Below are 15,766 nucleotides of genomic sequence, written 5' to 3'. Positions count from 1 at the left end.
GTTACTGATTTTAAGAATCACAGACAAAACCTCCACCGTTTTAGTCAGAGCATATAATTGAAAATCCCCTAAAATCATCTCCCCTTTTCTTTACATCTGTGTGTTGGTGAAGACTGAGGGGAAACACAAAGCGAGAACCTCTTTGTGGGGCAAGTGCTGCAAAGCAAGCGTGTTGTGAAGCGCTCAGTACTCCAGCCACGACAGCGTATGGTTTAAGCTGAAATACAAGCAGCCGAGTGGTCCCAAACGTTTCGACATTAATCAACATGCACGTATTGTTAAAAACACACGCGAGTGCTTTGCAAGACAAAGATCTTATACCCTTAGATTTTCTTGGCTTTTTATTTAGACTGTATAAACAAATCATCTTAAATCATATACAGGCCAACTAAAATAACTTCTCCTGCTAGGATTATGTTATTTGGGGTCAAATTCAGTCTTTCCGTTGTGTTTTTAAGCATTCCCATCTACGTAACAGCTGTATGTCTGAACTGCACAAAGAGAAACATGTTTATTTTGGAGAAATGTGTGCTTTGCTACTACCTAATCTATATACATATAAAATATACAACAGCATGAGCTGAACAGAACAGGAACTCCTAGCTACAAAGGAAAAATCACTTGAAAAAACTTGTATTTCCTAAGGAATTCAAGACAAATAGATTAAAACAGATTTTGTGTATATTAGCAAACCATATTTTACAGCAGGAAAGCTGCCAGAACAACTAGGAACGTGTCAAAATACTTAGACTGGTACGCAATTATAGAAAGAGCGTACTAACTTCCACGGCTCGGGCTGCTGCTTCAGCCTAGCTACCAGCAGTGACAATGCCCTCGTGTGGCAAAGCCTGTGAGCAGGTTTCTGCCTGCTCTGGTACTTGCCCCCACGAGCCCATCGCCTTCCCACCCTGGCATCTCTCCCAGGCTTCCGACCGTGTCAGGCAGCACATAAAAAATTGGCCAGCTATTGAAAGGAGCTGAGGAGTGCTACGATGCTGTGCGTATCAAGCCGTAACAACCCTAACTTACACTGCCCAGCGACAGCCACCTGCTCCCTCACAGGCTTGCTAGGGACTTGCACAGGCACTGCTGTGGCCAGCAGACAAGTGGTCCGGGCAGGGGACACTGCCCCAGCAGCATTTTCCAAGAGGAGACAGAGGCCAGCCGGCAGCTTCGGAACAACCAGACCCCGACACGGCCCTCCTGCCACAACTACCCTCCTGCAACCGGCAGCTGGTTTGTCCTGAGCAGGGATGGTTTATCTCCTTCCAAAATCTGCTTCCTTCTTCACCCCCGCCTCCAGTATCTGTTCTTACAAATGCATATAGGCACCACAGAAAACACGTCAATAGCATTGCCTGCAGAGACTAAATCCGTCGCGTTCAAAGACAGGTAGGCTGTTTGGCAAAAGCCTCCACCTGCCAGCTCAGATGTCACTTATTAAAACAAGTTAGATCAAATACAATGTATAACCCAACATCCTGAGAGAACAAAACATCAAGAATTACAGAGTAAGCTGGGTGAACAGCGCTGGATTTCCACAGTATATACACGTATGGAATAATCTGGGCACAAAGTGTGCTGAACAGCAGGCCGAGCAGTTCTGTAAAACTCAGGACGAAAATCACAATCCCAGGCCATCAGTTCCCAAACTCTGCTGACCAGATGAAACAGGATCCAAACAAAGAAGGAATTTCAAGCAATGTTGTGTTTTGCCCTCCTGGTCAGTCTAGGTTTTACCTTGCATTTGTCACAGACTTGTCAGAAGCAAGACTATCTCTGTACGCCAGTTACCACGCCTGAGACAGGTTCAAGTCGAAAATATTTTGCACTCTAGTTGCTAAACACAGATACAGCGAAATATGCTGTTGGCCTAATTCCATCAAGACCAGATTGTGACTGTACAGGCTTTTAGCTTTATACGTTGCAAGTAACCCCATGGACTTACTAGGGTAATTTAGATATGCATCATTCTTTGAAGGATTTACATGAATTTTCTTGGAAAGCATGTGTACTTGTGCTTTAGTATTCTACAACAGCAGCCACTAAAACTTTGTTTATTTTACTGAGCAAGTAACAAATTTTCATGGTTCTGACATTATGTAAAAGCTCGCAAGACTGAATCTAGATGCAAGATTTGCCTGTTTTAAATTGTGATTTTAATCTCTTGCTACTGTAAGCAATACAATCCCGATAAAGGAATACTCTATAAATGCAGTTCAGGAGTACCATATACCAATACGCTGTACTGGACGTACAAAGTAATGATTAGATGTTGACTGAAGGATTTAGTACGGCTATGTACCACGACAAAATGTGTTCCACAGCAGATGCCTTCAGAAAGACATCACAACTTTCCAGTAGTGGTATCCAGGCCATTTGTGTAATCAATGGTTATTACAGTGAGGGGTAAATACCATACCAGTCCTGTGCACTGCTTTCGCTAGTGGAAATTGCATGCATACGTACAAATGCAGAATTGGACCCTAAACACGGTGCTTTGAAGAACGCGTTTCAGCCTCGGACATCAGGAAACTAGCGAGAGGTGATCATGCTCATCTGGGGACAGGCACTATGCCTTCAGTGCAATTAACATTAAGCAGTGTTTTCCAGTAAGATTAGTACACCGTACCAAAGAGGCATGTTTTCTACTACGTAACAAGCTGTCAAAAATCATGTCAAACTTCAATTTCTTTCATACTTGCATGCATCATTTCTTTCCAATTAATTATGGAACAAGGCATATGAATACGGAGCAGTATCACCAGGGTGTCAGCGTGGACATGACTTTCCCCTCCTAGTTAAAAATATCATCAACTTTGATACACTTATTTTGGCTCTAGCAGTTGGTGAGGAGAATCATTTCCAGTGTGTCAAATCCACCGTGCAATTTTCATACACCTTTGCAATCTGGAATAATAAGGATCGTCTCGAGCTCCTATCACTACAGATGAAAAGATGAAACAGACAAATACAGGTGCGCTGGTGCAACTGATACTCCTGCAACTCACAGCTACTTGTTCAAAGAGCCCAGCCCCTCCCAGGATGCAGCCATGGAAGCAGACACGTCAGCCCGGTCTGGGATTTAACAAACTGCACAGGGACAGCACACTTCGCTTTCTAGACCAAGCCAAGAGGCACAGGCTCTGCTACCGCCAGCCACTGTGACTGCTGCCGCAAGGCTGGAGAACGCCTGATCGACCTCTGTCAGACCACGACTGCACCTTCCCCAACACAGATGTAACGTCAGATTATTCAGGCATCTGCACTGACCTGGCTGCATGTTTAAATGACAATGAACGAAGAAGCCAGGTAAACAGCATGCATATTGGAATTTCAAGGAAAAATCAAGCAAGGCACAAGGCACAGTTTCTGCATTCTCTGAGTTGCTGCTGCACCCACATATATATATACATATAATTTCAGAAGACCTTAACGGAAGAACCCGGTACTTGTGCAAATACAAGATCCAATCACCTCGATGTGCCTGGAGTCAGTGGAAACTCCTAAGCTACCTCTCGACTAGAACAAACAAATATTTCATTAGAAAAATTTAAAAAAACAACAAAAAACACTTTAACGTGAAGCCAACAGCTAGGCAGATCTTGCTTTCAACTGGATAAATCCCAAACCTGTCTGATATCTCTGCTTCCACGGTTGCATCCTGGGAAAGGCCTTTCAACTCCTCTTTCAACTCCTTTTGAAGGCTGGGGCTTGAAAGCATCGAGCCCGCTGCTAGTCACAGCCTTAGTCAGCAGGGCACTAAAACCACCAAATCTAAAGTGTTTCTGCCTACGCAAGTGACAAACCATCTTTTGATCTGTAACATGGCACTTACTCCTAATTTTTGCAAGGGTATTTTAGATTTTTGACAGAGCTACTTCCAGGATTCATTATATTTAAGCAAATCAGTATTGTATTGTATCTGTTTCCTGTCTTCTGAATATAAATAGAAAAATCTTCTAACAATTCTGTATAGGAAGCCTGGGAGCTGGCCCAGTGGTTCTGCAGGCAGTGACCATGATTAGACTTCAAAGAATGTCCATTCTCTGTTTAAATGAAATGAAATAAAATTAAAGATGAGAAAAGAAACCTTCACTGGGAATGCAAATTAAATACCTGAAAAAAAAATCTTCTGCCATGAGGTGCTCTTTCTTTTAGTAGTAACAGGCCTGAATTTAGATTATTGTTTCAGCAATTACCCACTGTCAACCCGTAACACCGTGAGAAACTTTGTTTTCTGCTGCAAACTGGCTAAGTCCATGTAAAGGCTCTTACCTGCCACAGCCCATCACATCACAGCTCTTGATTCATGTGCTGAGAGGCAGTTTACCCCAGCAAAATATATGGCCACTGATGCAAATGTGGCACTCAATGAGATAAATGAGCATTACACCTATGGGGCACACTCTGATTCTACAACTGATTTACTAATAGCCCTGAAATTTAAACACCCCTCCATTCAAGAGAGATGCTGGTCTCTGGTCCTAGCCCATTTCTGCAGCTGACAGATCTGCTGTATTACTAACTTCAGAGGTTCCAGGTAGCTTCATTCAAGCAATTCAGGTAGGTTTTGGTCTACCCAATACGTAGAGTTCAGTACTGAGCAAAGAGCAGCCTGACCCACAGGGTGGGGGAAGAAGCATCACCAGGGAAATGCATACCTTCTGAAAATTAACTCCTTGTGCCCAGGAGCAATTCTTGGGGTTTGGAACATCTTCCCAAAACAGTTTCTTCATTCTGAAATATTAGGTAAATTCTGGAGTTGGTACTGTTCTCATACATTCTGTACTTTTGCTATGTCAGAAAGGGAACATGTGTGATTTTATTTATCTAGAACAGTGTGACAATGAAACAATCATTTCAGATATTCTAGGTGGTCAAAATTCAATAGAAAAATAACAAAGTGAGATATCATAAGGCAGTTTTGTAAATTATGAAACGTACAGGCAGTCTTTGCTGAGTAAGACCCCAACCCACATTCCACAAAACTCAGATATTTTTTTTTAATTGGCTTTATTTGCGATGACAATTAAATCTGGGACACACAGTGCTTCAAAGCACTTGACACTCATTAGCTTGTCCACAAAACACTGCAAAAGTAAACAGTGTGTGGTACAGGCTGAAGTGGTATTTCCCAGGGAAAAAGAACAGCACTGATCATCACCTTACCACAAGGACACCAGCCCTGGAAGGTCTGACTTTTACAAGGTAACAAGCCTGTGCACTCGAGACATTTAAATTCTTGGTGCTATATTCCAGAGTCCGCTGCCTTTGAGTACATCTCAAAAGTACAAGTGATAAAAATAATTCCTAGCTTTCCCCAGAAAGACACTGGCCACCAGTTCAGCACACAGCCAGCTAAGCTGCATCACCTTTGGAAGGCTGTGACTTTTATATAAAAATGAACTTACCTTTGCTGTGAAATCAGCAATGCTCCAAGCAACAAAACCAAGGTTGAAATAACTATTGGCAGAACCATATAGAGGCTAGCATTATTCTGGTTTTCATATCCATCTGGAACTAAAAGGGATGCAGATAATGCAGGAGAAATAATTTTTCTGAAAAGTTTGTAAACGGGAAATAACGAACATTTATATAAACAGTAGAAGCAACAGCGCAAGCCCTCCCTCAAAAAAAAAAAAACCTTGATAAAGTTTTATTGCAGATCAATGAACTTTTACCTCGAGAACAAACAGACAAAAGGGAATGAATTATTTTAAATAGAGGTGACTCCTCCATCGCTGGGGGAGGTCCCCCCTGCTCCCTTGTTATTGGGGAATGAAATCAGAGCACATAAAATAAGAGAATAGCCCGTAATTGGAGAACGAAGAATCACAGAGACCTAGGATCTCAGCTGTTAAGTTAAGATGATGGGAATTCAGTTGCCTCCCTCCCTCAATTAACTTCACACAGTTTTCAAATTAAAGCAACTGAAATCTCGAGCAGTTTATAGATGTATTAAAGTTACCTTATTACTGACTTTCTTCTGATAAACTACAGACTTCTTCCACATTTAAACTTAACTTTTACTATCAAGCTCCTATTTCATAACATGAAGAAAGATGCCGTAAGTCACCTTTGGTAAATTCATCTGTCACTCTGGATTTGCCAACTCCTCCAGCAAACACGGGGTACAGGCTGAAGTGGTACTTCTCAATAAGAATAAAGTGATCTGGAAAGAAGAAGTCAGCCTTTTGAATCAAAACTATTACCCTGCTATTAAACAGTGACCTCCAGAGAGGCTCTGGTCACATATCAGAGTTCAGACCAGCCCAGAGGGGTCATAACAAAAGTCGTCTTTTATAGATATGCACTTTAATATCAAAAGATTAAAACTATTAATCTTTACAGCATAATCTAGCATTATTTTTTTCAATGGAATTAACACCTTTATGCAACTATTATAAAATTTTCTAAGATTAAAGCCAAAAATGCAGATGGAATTAACACATATTAACTTACATAATTAGCTGGTATGGTCAGTATTCCAGAACTAATTTTATCGTATTGCCAAAAAATGAACACACACCTGAGCTTCATTCTTTGTCAACCTGGATTATGAATGCAACAGTCAGTCCTTTACAGTCAGTCCACTAACGATAATTAAAAATTGTTCTACTGTTCCTTACCATAAAAAAAATATAAATCACAAACAGAGAAAGGGGGAAGAAATGTAAGAACTCAGAAAAATGCTAGATTTTTCTATTCAATAACAATTAACATAATGCATTACATTTTCAAGTACACACTCACCATAAATATAATATTTACTAGTATTCGGAGGAACTCGTACCCATTTCATCTCCTCTTCTTTGTTAAGGTTTTTCCACTCAATAACAAAAGACGTTATCACATATGTGTGAGGTGAAAGCGTCCAAGTCAAAATCACACAAGTGCTGTTCACTGGGTAAGCAATGAGTGACTGCACAGCATCCACTGCCAAAACAAGGACAAAAGAGTGAATTACGTGAACTCTGACAGAGGTGAGATGAGAGCTGGCTTAGCAGGAGAGGTGTATGCTGTAAAATGCATGACAGTTTTGGAGCTTCACTATTTACTTCTTTAGTTTTTTGTGTTTTTGTTTGTTTTTATCTTTATACAATAAAGCTTGATCCTTAGTTCACGTAAGCAAACTTAATTCTCTTTAAGCCAGTGAAGCATGGTTCACAACAACTAATCCGGAACACTAAACAGACCAAGTTTCTTACCAAACATTAAACAAATAGCCTGGTTCTCACATGTACCGCCTTAATTATCAGTGCTTAGCTAAGAAATTATCAACAAATGGACTGTCAACATTTAGCTAGTAAAACACACACTGGGAGCCTGTAAGCTAAATCCCAGTAAATCTCTCTAAGTAACATACCCAGATCAAATCCAGGCAAACAAATGCTTCCCCTTACATCTGCTACCAACTACAGGCTTTCCAGAACAACCAGAAAGACCTTTTTACCTATAAAAATGCTTCTAAAATTGCATTACAGCTGTAAAGTTCTATGAATAGACTGCAGTAACGTTTCCCACATTATACATTTGCATATGAATGTTACACAGTTGAAATTGTCAGAACCGATAGCCTTTATTTTATTAATAAAGCAGAATGCAGCTGAACCGATGAAAAGGCTGCCCAGGGAGTAAAGCCAAACCTCTGAGAACTATGCATTCTGGCACCCTGTCAGGTGAGCAGCCAGAGAAATTAAACCACATTTCATTTTGGAAACAACAAAACATTCCCTAGCAGGAATGCTGGGTGTTCCCAAGACAAAGAGGATGAAAGATCCGTTTTACAGTATGATTTCATTTTTATTTGATCAATTACTTTAGATTCTGTTAGTGAAGGACAACTGTTAAGGACGACTTTTTTCCCAATCTAAAGTTCATTACAATTTTCACGCAATAGAAATTTCATTTTTCAAATAGATCTGTTGGAGAGATACAGAATCTGATTCCCATAATACAGGTGAACATATCATGATTTTTCTTTTAACAAAGGGATTTTTATTACAAAGAAAGCTTTGCCCAAAAGCATTACAAGAATTCCTAACATATTCCACATCGCAAAATGGTAACTAACTGGTGTTCTTACCTGTGCTCAATTGCTGTGATAGAGTTAAATTAAAATTAACTGAAGAAACTCCAATTGAATTCATGGCTAAAACTGTAATGGTATGTGTGTGTTCGGTCCATGGAAATAAACAGGTAGTGCCTTTATCGACATATTCTGACCACGTGGTGTTTTCCGATGTCTGATGCTTTATAATGTATCGGCTCACACTGCACAATGAGTGATTCTTCATCAGTGGCTGCAGCAAACAGTGGCATTAATTAATTTTCCAGTCTTTGATTTCAAAAGGAAACATCATTTGGGCAGAAGGTGTTGGTTTTAAAGAGTTCTAAGAAAACGTGACCCAAGAAAGATATTTTATAGACATATATTTTAGCAAAGACACTGTAGTCCATTTAAAGACTTAACTTCTCTATCTGAAAGCTGGCACCCTTACTTGCTATCTTTCCATTGAAGCGGGGGGGGGAGGATACAAGGAAATATAAACTTTCACACTCCTCAAACAGTTCACAATTTTCTGTTAGCATTTTCCAGGACTGAAAAACACAGATGACTGTTTGCACACCTAACATCGCTGCACAGACAAACAGGAGCGGCCAGCCACTGATGCACTTTTTCCCCTCTATCCTGCGTTAACCTTTTAACACAGCTTTGCCCAGTTTACGTGCCATTGCCGAGGTGTTTGTACAGGCAGCTGTCTAGGACTCAGTGGCACATTCTGCTCAGAGAACTCGGTTAGCAGAAATTGGCAGCAAAAACCTGCAAGCGTGCTGCAAACCAAGTCCTGTAAACAGTGACCACCCTAGGTTGCCTCTCAGGGCAGGGAGGCACGTGCTTATCATTATCATTTTCATTAATTCTACCAATGCTTTTGGGTCATGCATCTTTCAAAGTGAAAGACCAAAATCTAAGCGCTCTCACCTTCCACAGGAGGGTAACATTTTTCTGCCTCCTGGCTGGATCTTCAACAACAACTCTCCAAAACTCAGGGCCTTGTAAGGGAGCTGCAAGATTACAGTTTTGAAAGAACAGTGTCACATCTGAGTCTGAAACCGGACCGAGCATCAGAGCACGCTCTGAAAGCACACGTACCTTTGATATCTCTCACAACTGCATAAGCTGATCTGCTCCAGTTGCTCCAGTAACCTAAACCATCCAGTGCTCTGCAGCGGACCTGAACAACATACTCAACACAGAGTTTCTGAACCTTTATCATAGCTGATCTTGTTGGCACATTTGAAATTTCATACAGCTGTAACAGAAGTCGAAATAGTCAGAGTAAGAAAAAAAGGTTGTTTAGGCATTTGTTACGATCAAAACTCCTAAAAATAAATCAAGTGAAAAGTGGCCCCCTCAGTCACATCCTTTGCTAGATAATGCAATGCTCAGAACTGTGATTCACTAAATACAACAAACTCCGTAAATCCTAGCTGACACACTAAATAACACTGCAACAATTCACACTTCAATACAGATTTTAAAAAAACAGTACCTCCCATGTTAGTTCTTCCCTGTTCTCAGCATACCGAATCTGAAATTTAAGATCATCGTTTGTAAACACAGGGTTTGTCCAGCTCACATTCAGCAGCCCATCATTTCTGGTGATCTCTGCTTTAATGTCAGAGGGAGGAAGTGGCTTCACTAGAAAATTGAAAGAGAGAAAAAAAAAAAAAGACTAATATCTGCACTGACATTTCGCATTAAATCAAGTCATTGTGGTCTACCTTCTTCCTTCCCAAGGGTGGCAGGCAACATCATGGCCTCCGCTACTCCAGGTAAAGTTGGATCATAAAGCAAACAACAATTCATCCCCTGGTACTAACGGCAAAAGATGCAGCCTGGCACTAATAGGGTGCCCCAGTATACAAAGTAGAAGCATATGTGGCCCAGAAAGGCAAATCTTCTAAAGGATGTGGAAAGTGCAGGCTTATACAAACATTAATGGAGATTTTATGTGAAGGTTTTATTTTACAGAAAATTTCATCAGAACTGAGCTTCTCCAACAAACTGGATGTGAATGTCAGAAAGCCCCAGTTTGCTAACAAAGCAAAGTTAGAATAAATTTGTTTTGATCACTTACCTGGTGAGGAAGGAGAAAGAAAAAAAAAAAAACTTGAAATAAGCTTTAAATCCTGGGCAAGGCCAGAATGCACAGGTTTTATTTTACGACAATACAGAGCATCCTCCATCCAATGTAGGTCAATTCCATTCATTGCTTTATCCTTGAAGGGCTGGCTTGAGTAAACCAGCCTCCTGAAGGTCTGTGGGCTGCTGCAGCTGATAGCCTGCACTTGCTAGCACTCCTCACTGGGCAGCATCACACAGAGCCACTACCTCTCCCCAGAAGAACACAGCCAACCAACCTCTTACACCCCGCAGAGCACAGAAGCCCCTGACACAGACTAACAGTACAGCTGCCATGCAGGCAAGCGCCAGGTTTTTTGGCAAATTTTCTAAGCAGTAAAAGTGCAGGACCTCCCCCACCAACCCTTACACCACTTTTATTTCTGAAGCTCAAGGCTGCCAAACAATCCTCTTTGAACTAGACAGAAGCAACCTTGAAAACCACAAGGCCACCAAAACAGTAATGATCAAATGCTAAATCCCGTACCCCACTTAGTTATAAATGCATTAAACTTCTCATTTCCTTCCTATAAATTCATTTTTTGCTCACTCTATTTAAAATTTGAAATGAAAAGCATAGTTTGGTTTAATTTATGTTATGTGCACACTTCTCCCTCCCTGCCCCCCCAAATAGATATATATTATTTTGCTTTATTTCATGTAGCAGTTCTGTGGTCTACCTAGAATACAGAAGGAACTTATCTATTGAAAACACTAATTGTGGGTAGAAAACTGCTATTTCCTCTTTGTGGATGGATGTAGAACAATTTTTTTGCAAAAGTCACACAAAGCCAAAGCTGCAGCGTGTTCTCTCTGCATATGTTCACATTTGTGTCCAAAGCAATACACAGTCCAACGAATGCTCTGACTCACGGACCAGACAACAAGACTTGCTTTGCACATTTTGCAGTGTTTGAAAACACTCAAACACTGTTTCTGCCTCTAGCTTTCACACACATTTAAGTGCTCTGTGTGTTGCAAAATAAACTTTGCAAAAGCGTGCAAGAACATAAACAGTTCCTGTGATTTTAAACAGGAATGAGCAGGCATGTAACTAATTCACATGTAGCACTACACTGCAACAAAGCACGGCCTCCAGAGAATCACAGTAGGGCTGAGGCTTTGCACCTCCCTTCGGTTATTTACAGTCATTGAGATCCCCCTGAGCCTCCTCTTTTCCAGGCTGAGCAGTCCCAGATCTCCTGCGCTCTCCTCATAGGAGAAAACCTTAACCAGCTGAAGAGCAGAAAAGTTAGCTAGTCAAGAATCTTAAAAATTAGACTGATTTTTAAAATACTCCTTTTTTTTTTCTGTAGATGTCTTTGCAAAACAGTTGAGGACAAACACGCAAAACTGAATGTTTCATTTTATAGGTACTAGCTGCAGCTACAGTCTGCTCCTGTGCCAAGCAAAATCTATGGAAATAACATTTAATCCAATGTTTTCTAGAAGATGACACTGAAACTCTTATGTTTTTATGTTCTTTCCACAATGTAATACATTTAAAATGCTATGAAGTACTTTATCTATACCATATAAGGTATGAAATCCAAGGTCACAAGCAAAGAAAGACGTGCAGAAATCTTGACCTACCCACATCTGCTGGAACGACGCAAGTTGGTGAGGACTCAAGTGTTCCTAGTGAGTGCTTAAACTCTATCCACAGGGTATATCCAGATAAAAGAAAAATAGGCTGAAATATGCACTCATAAGAATGATTCCTCTGTAAAAGGCATTCTTTCACCTCTGATTCTGGAGGGATACTTGGAAAGTTAGGACAATAAATTTTGCTCCTTAAAAAAGAGGAAAAAAAACATTAAGTTAATACACTGCAACAACAAGCTGCTCATGACATCAATAAAATAGAACTCAGAAGGCAATTAATACAGATGGTGTCACTGGAAACGTGTGATTTTTTTCGATGATAAGTTCAAGATCTGTCCAAACTAAGTCTGCACTGAATGGATAAATAACACTGTGGTGTTACTCCTTAAAGCTCTGGCTCTTAGCCTGAAAAGAACAGCAGGGTATGGAAGGCTCTCCCCAGTGCAAAATCTTTTGATAACAGACTAACAACGTGAAGAGGTACAAAAAGAAAGGTACGGGCATCTCTAATACTCATGAATCGTGTTACTTGAGTGCTTTTCCTTAACAACGCAGCCCTCCAGCCAGGAATATGCCTTTCCAGACACCACCTGATGTCCAGGGCAAAGTGGCCCAAACAGATTTGCACAGGGAAGTCTCCAGGAGACTGAAATCCCACATGAGTATCAATGCTAGAGGGTGGTATTAAAATCCCACATGTGGTCGGTATCACATCTGGCCACAGAAGAGGAGACCTGGACTCTGGACAAAACGGCAGTGACACCTTATCTGAGGTGGGAAAGCAAGTTTCCAAATTTCTCCTAAGCTTGGGCACAGCTCAGACTTGCGGTAAGAGTGGCCAGATCGGGTATTAGCTATTCAGCCGGACCACAAAAGTTAAGACTTAGCTGAATCCTTCCTCTTCCTGTCAACATAGCTAATACTGATTAAACAGTTGTCTGGAGCTTTGAAGCTTTCGTTTAGCATTCTGTTTTTCTAGGATGATCATTTCTGCGCTGTTGCTGTTGGCAGCACTGACTGCAGAGGAAGACGCAGTTACAAGCCAACGAAAACAAAACACCAACATGCAAAGCTAGCACACCACATTATTACAGAGCATGGGGTTTCATCTGTGAAATGTAATCACATCAGTAAGAAGAATAGCTGTGTGCTCTTGGAAAATCTGATGCGTCTGATGTCAGTGCAACATTTAATTTCTAACCTTTATCCTGAAGACTTGCCTATGTCTAACAAAACACTCGCAACTCCAGTATATTTATCCTTGCCTCCTATAATCAAGCTTGGACAATTTAAAAAAAATGACCATTTTAGCACGTCTCAGGCTAGTAAACGTTCATTTTGTATCTTTGTTCACAATATACAATAGAATGCTATGCAAATGATGATGCTGTTTTCATAGCTATAAATCTTTAAAAGTCCTATCCTGAAACTTTTTGGTAGTCATTACATTCATGTGGGTTCCCCATGAACTTCATTTGTTTATTTATTTGATCTTTCAGACCTTAGTATTAACAAAGCAGAACCAGACACAAACAAAACTCAGAAAAACCCCAAACAACCAAAACAAAGCAACCCAACAGACGGAAGGAAATATCATATTAAATACTAGCATTTGGCAAGCATTTTCAGTTGTATTACTGTTCAGTGTTTCATCAGGCATGAACACTGCAGCAAATGGACAGGTTATCATGTAGGACAGGTTATCATGTAGCATTCAAAAAAAAAAAAAACAACCACACCTTTTTTTAGCTAAACCTGAACAATGAAGAAGTGGGAATAAAAGACATGGCAAGAGCAGCACAGTGTTTATTTCAGGCTCCCTGCCCAGCAGTGCACTCATTACATTCATATTTGTGAAGACAGTCAAAACAAAACCTACCTTACTAGTCAGTCAGTCACTAATCCTGCCCTAAAAGTCTCCACATGAAATCTCAACCATTCCAGTGATTGCTTTAGTCCACAAAATCCTGAGAAATATTTATCGTGGTACGATAATATTTCAGAAATTAAACCCACCTTCATTAGCAAAGACAGTCCAGTTTTCCAAAGGATTAGGCTCTGAGGACTGATTTAAGCCTATTTTGGCAAAACTTTTGCATAACTAGTCCAGCAAAGAGTCCAGTAAAACAAAAGATTATTCCTCAGGACGGGCTGTCTGTCTATCTTGTTTGTATAAATACTAGCATGGTTCTAGGAAAACTCTCAAACTCAATGTGTTAGTATCTCAAAGGGATTCTTTTTATTTCATGGTAAAGCAATACTTTCACAGGCACTAATTGTATGAATGAAGATTATTATATCACTGATTTAATAATCATTTTTGTCTTTTTTAAATTTTTTTTTTCTGCAACCCACCCCAGTTTTCTTGTGTGTCCAAAAGACAAATAAAAAAAAAATAAAAGCTCCAAGGAGCTAAGAAGGAACCTGTAGAGGTTATAAGAACTGCTTTGTTAATGTAGGGGCATGGACAAGAAGAAACGTTAGCTGCAGAGTAGAACAGATGCCTAAAGGCAAAGAAACAGCTGTAACGTTAGCTGTCTACAAAACATTGCCTTGAGCTTACTCAGTCTTCTCTTTGTAGAGTAAGAAATCTCCTTCCTAGTCCTTTAACTACTCTTCGTCCTTAAAAAAACAAGGTGGAAAGCTCAGAAAAACAGAGGATCTCAACAGGAGGCCTGTTTCACAGTTTTAGAAACATTTGTTCAAACATTTCTCAAGAAAAGCTGACATTTTGTGACCCATTATGTCGGACTGGGTCTGGGAAGATTCCATTGGCATCAGTGGCTTTTTCACTGTCGTAGCATCATAAGAATTTGGTCTTGACTTGAAAGTTGCTTTCTATTCAACCATCTGAAAACAAGCAAGGCCAAAATGCCCGAGCAAGACCATGAAAAGTAAGAATTGCTCTAGCCACCAAAAACACTACCTTCATAAAGCAACAGTCCCTTTAGGAACCAAGTTTATCTCCATCTAAGTTAGTTTTGTTTTGTTTTCATCTGGAATGAAATACATGCTGTTCCTCTATGTTTATGTACTATCTACAAGTAGAAAAAAAGGTTCTAGAAAACTTGATGATGAAGTGGAGAACTCAAGAGGTCTAAAGTCCAACCCCCAGTATAGAGCAGGGTTAAAGTCAAAGCCTGATGAAGCTGCCCAAGGTCCTGTCCAGTTGAGGTCTGAAGATCTCCAAGGACAGAGATGCTAGAGCCAGTCTGGGTTAGTGCTCAGTGCTCCGTCACTCTCACTAGGAGGTGGGGTTTTTTGTTTGGTTGTTTTGCTTTGTTTTTTAATTATTTCCTTACAGTTTTTGGAAATAAGCAACTAGAAGATTTTCCTAACTGATACCTGCAAACATATCCACTTTAAGAGCCAGATGAACTTACATCCAGTCATCTAATGCAAGCAGAAAGGAAGACTGGCTCGAAAGAAAAATAAAAGCTTAAAAAGCATATTAGTTCAATTAGATTCAGGCCTGCTGTCACAACTGAGCTGTTTAATATTTGTGTTCTACTTTTAAACTGTATTTACAGAACTGGCTTCTGAATTGCACCTACAAGTTTCACAAATGCTAAAAAAAAAAAACAGGTAAATAAAATCCACATTACATGCTCAGATATCTACAGTCCCTGTTCTGCACGTGTGGTTGATGCCTCTGGAGTCCCAGCTAAGGAAAAATCCAGCTTACAGAAACTGCACATTTCATAATTACAACTATTCAGAATTCTTTGCTGTTAAAGTATTTCCAGGGTAGCACTTTCCAAACAAAGAGTGCATTTAAAGCTATACACACCTGTAGTATCTTAACTGCAAGGAACTCCCCACGAGCAAAGTGTTTGGGTTTGTGGACCATCTGCAAGTCATTTTAGTTAAGTACCCATCAGTTTCACATTTGATATTGATATTCACATCTAATTAAAAACACATTAAATGTTTATTAATAAAGATATAATTCTTTATACATAAAACATG

The 15,766-nt window shown here is 40.1% G+C and overlaps 1 protein-coding gene across 12 annotated transcripts in view; it reads right to left on the bottom strand.

The window, feature by feature from the left end:
• Positions 1–15,766, bottom strand: part of LEPR (leptin receptor) — a 38,906-nt gene that overhangs the window by 5,181 nt on the left and 17,959 nt on the right. For 10 of the 12 annotated variants that reach the window (XM_083845710.1, XM_083845708.1, XM_083845707.1 and 7 more), the window contains 10 exons: positions 15,588–15,705; positions 11,786–11,985; positions 9,561–9,709; positions 9,161–9,320; positions 8,990–9,072; positions 8,090–8,306; positions 6,757–6,939; positions 6,080–6,175; positions 5,415–5,523; positions 4,665–4,740 (listed from right to left, as the gene is read on the bottom strand). In XM_083845710.1, the coding sequence (XP_083701836.1) occupies positions 4,665–4,740; positions 5,415–5,523; positions 6,080–6,175; positions 6,757–6,939; positions 8,090–8,306; positions 8,990–9,072; positions 9,161–9,320; positions 9,561–9,709; positions 11,786–11,985; positions 15,588–15,705 (1,391 nt within the window). Of the gene's footprint in view, positions 1–323; positions 4,050–4,664; positions 4,741–5,414; positions 5,524–5,971; positions 6,176–6,756; positions 6,940–8,089; positions 8,307–8,989; positions 9,073–9,160; positions 9,321–9,560; positions 9,710–11,785; positions 11,986–15,587; positions 15,706–15,766 lie in introns of those variants that run through there. The other 2 variants (XM_083845705.1, XR_014587265.1) reach the window with 2 other exon arrangements.

The sequence above is a fragment of the Anser anser genome, assembly GCF_964211835.1.
Source record: "Anser anser genome assembly, chromosome: 8".
Taxonomy (NCBI): Eukaryota; Metazoa; Chordata; class Aves; order Anseriformes; family Anatidae; genus Anser; species Anser anser.
Note: the sequence above shows the minus strand (reverse complement) of the source record. Positions and strands in the feature narration are given on the sequence as shown.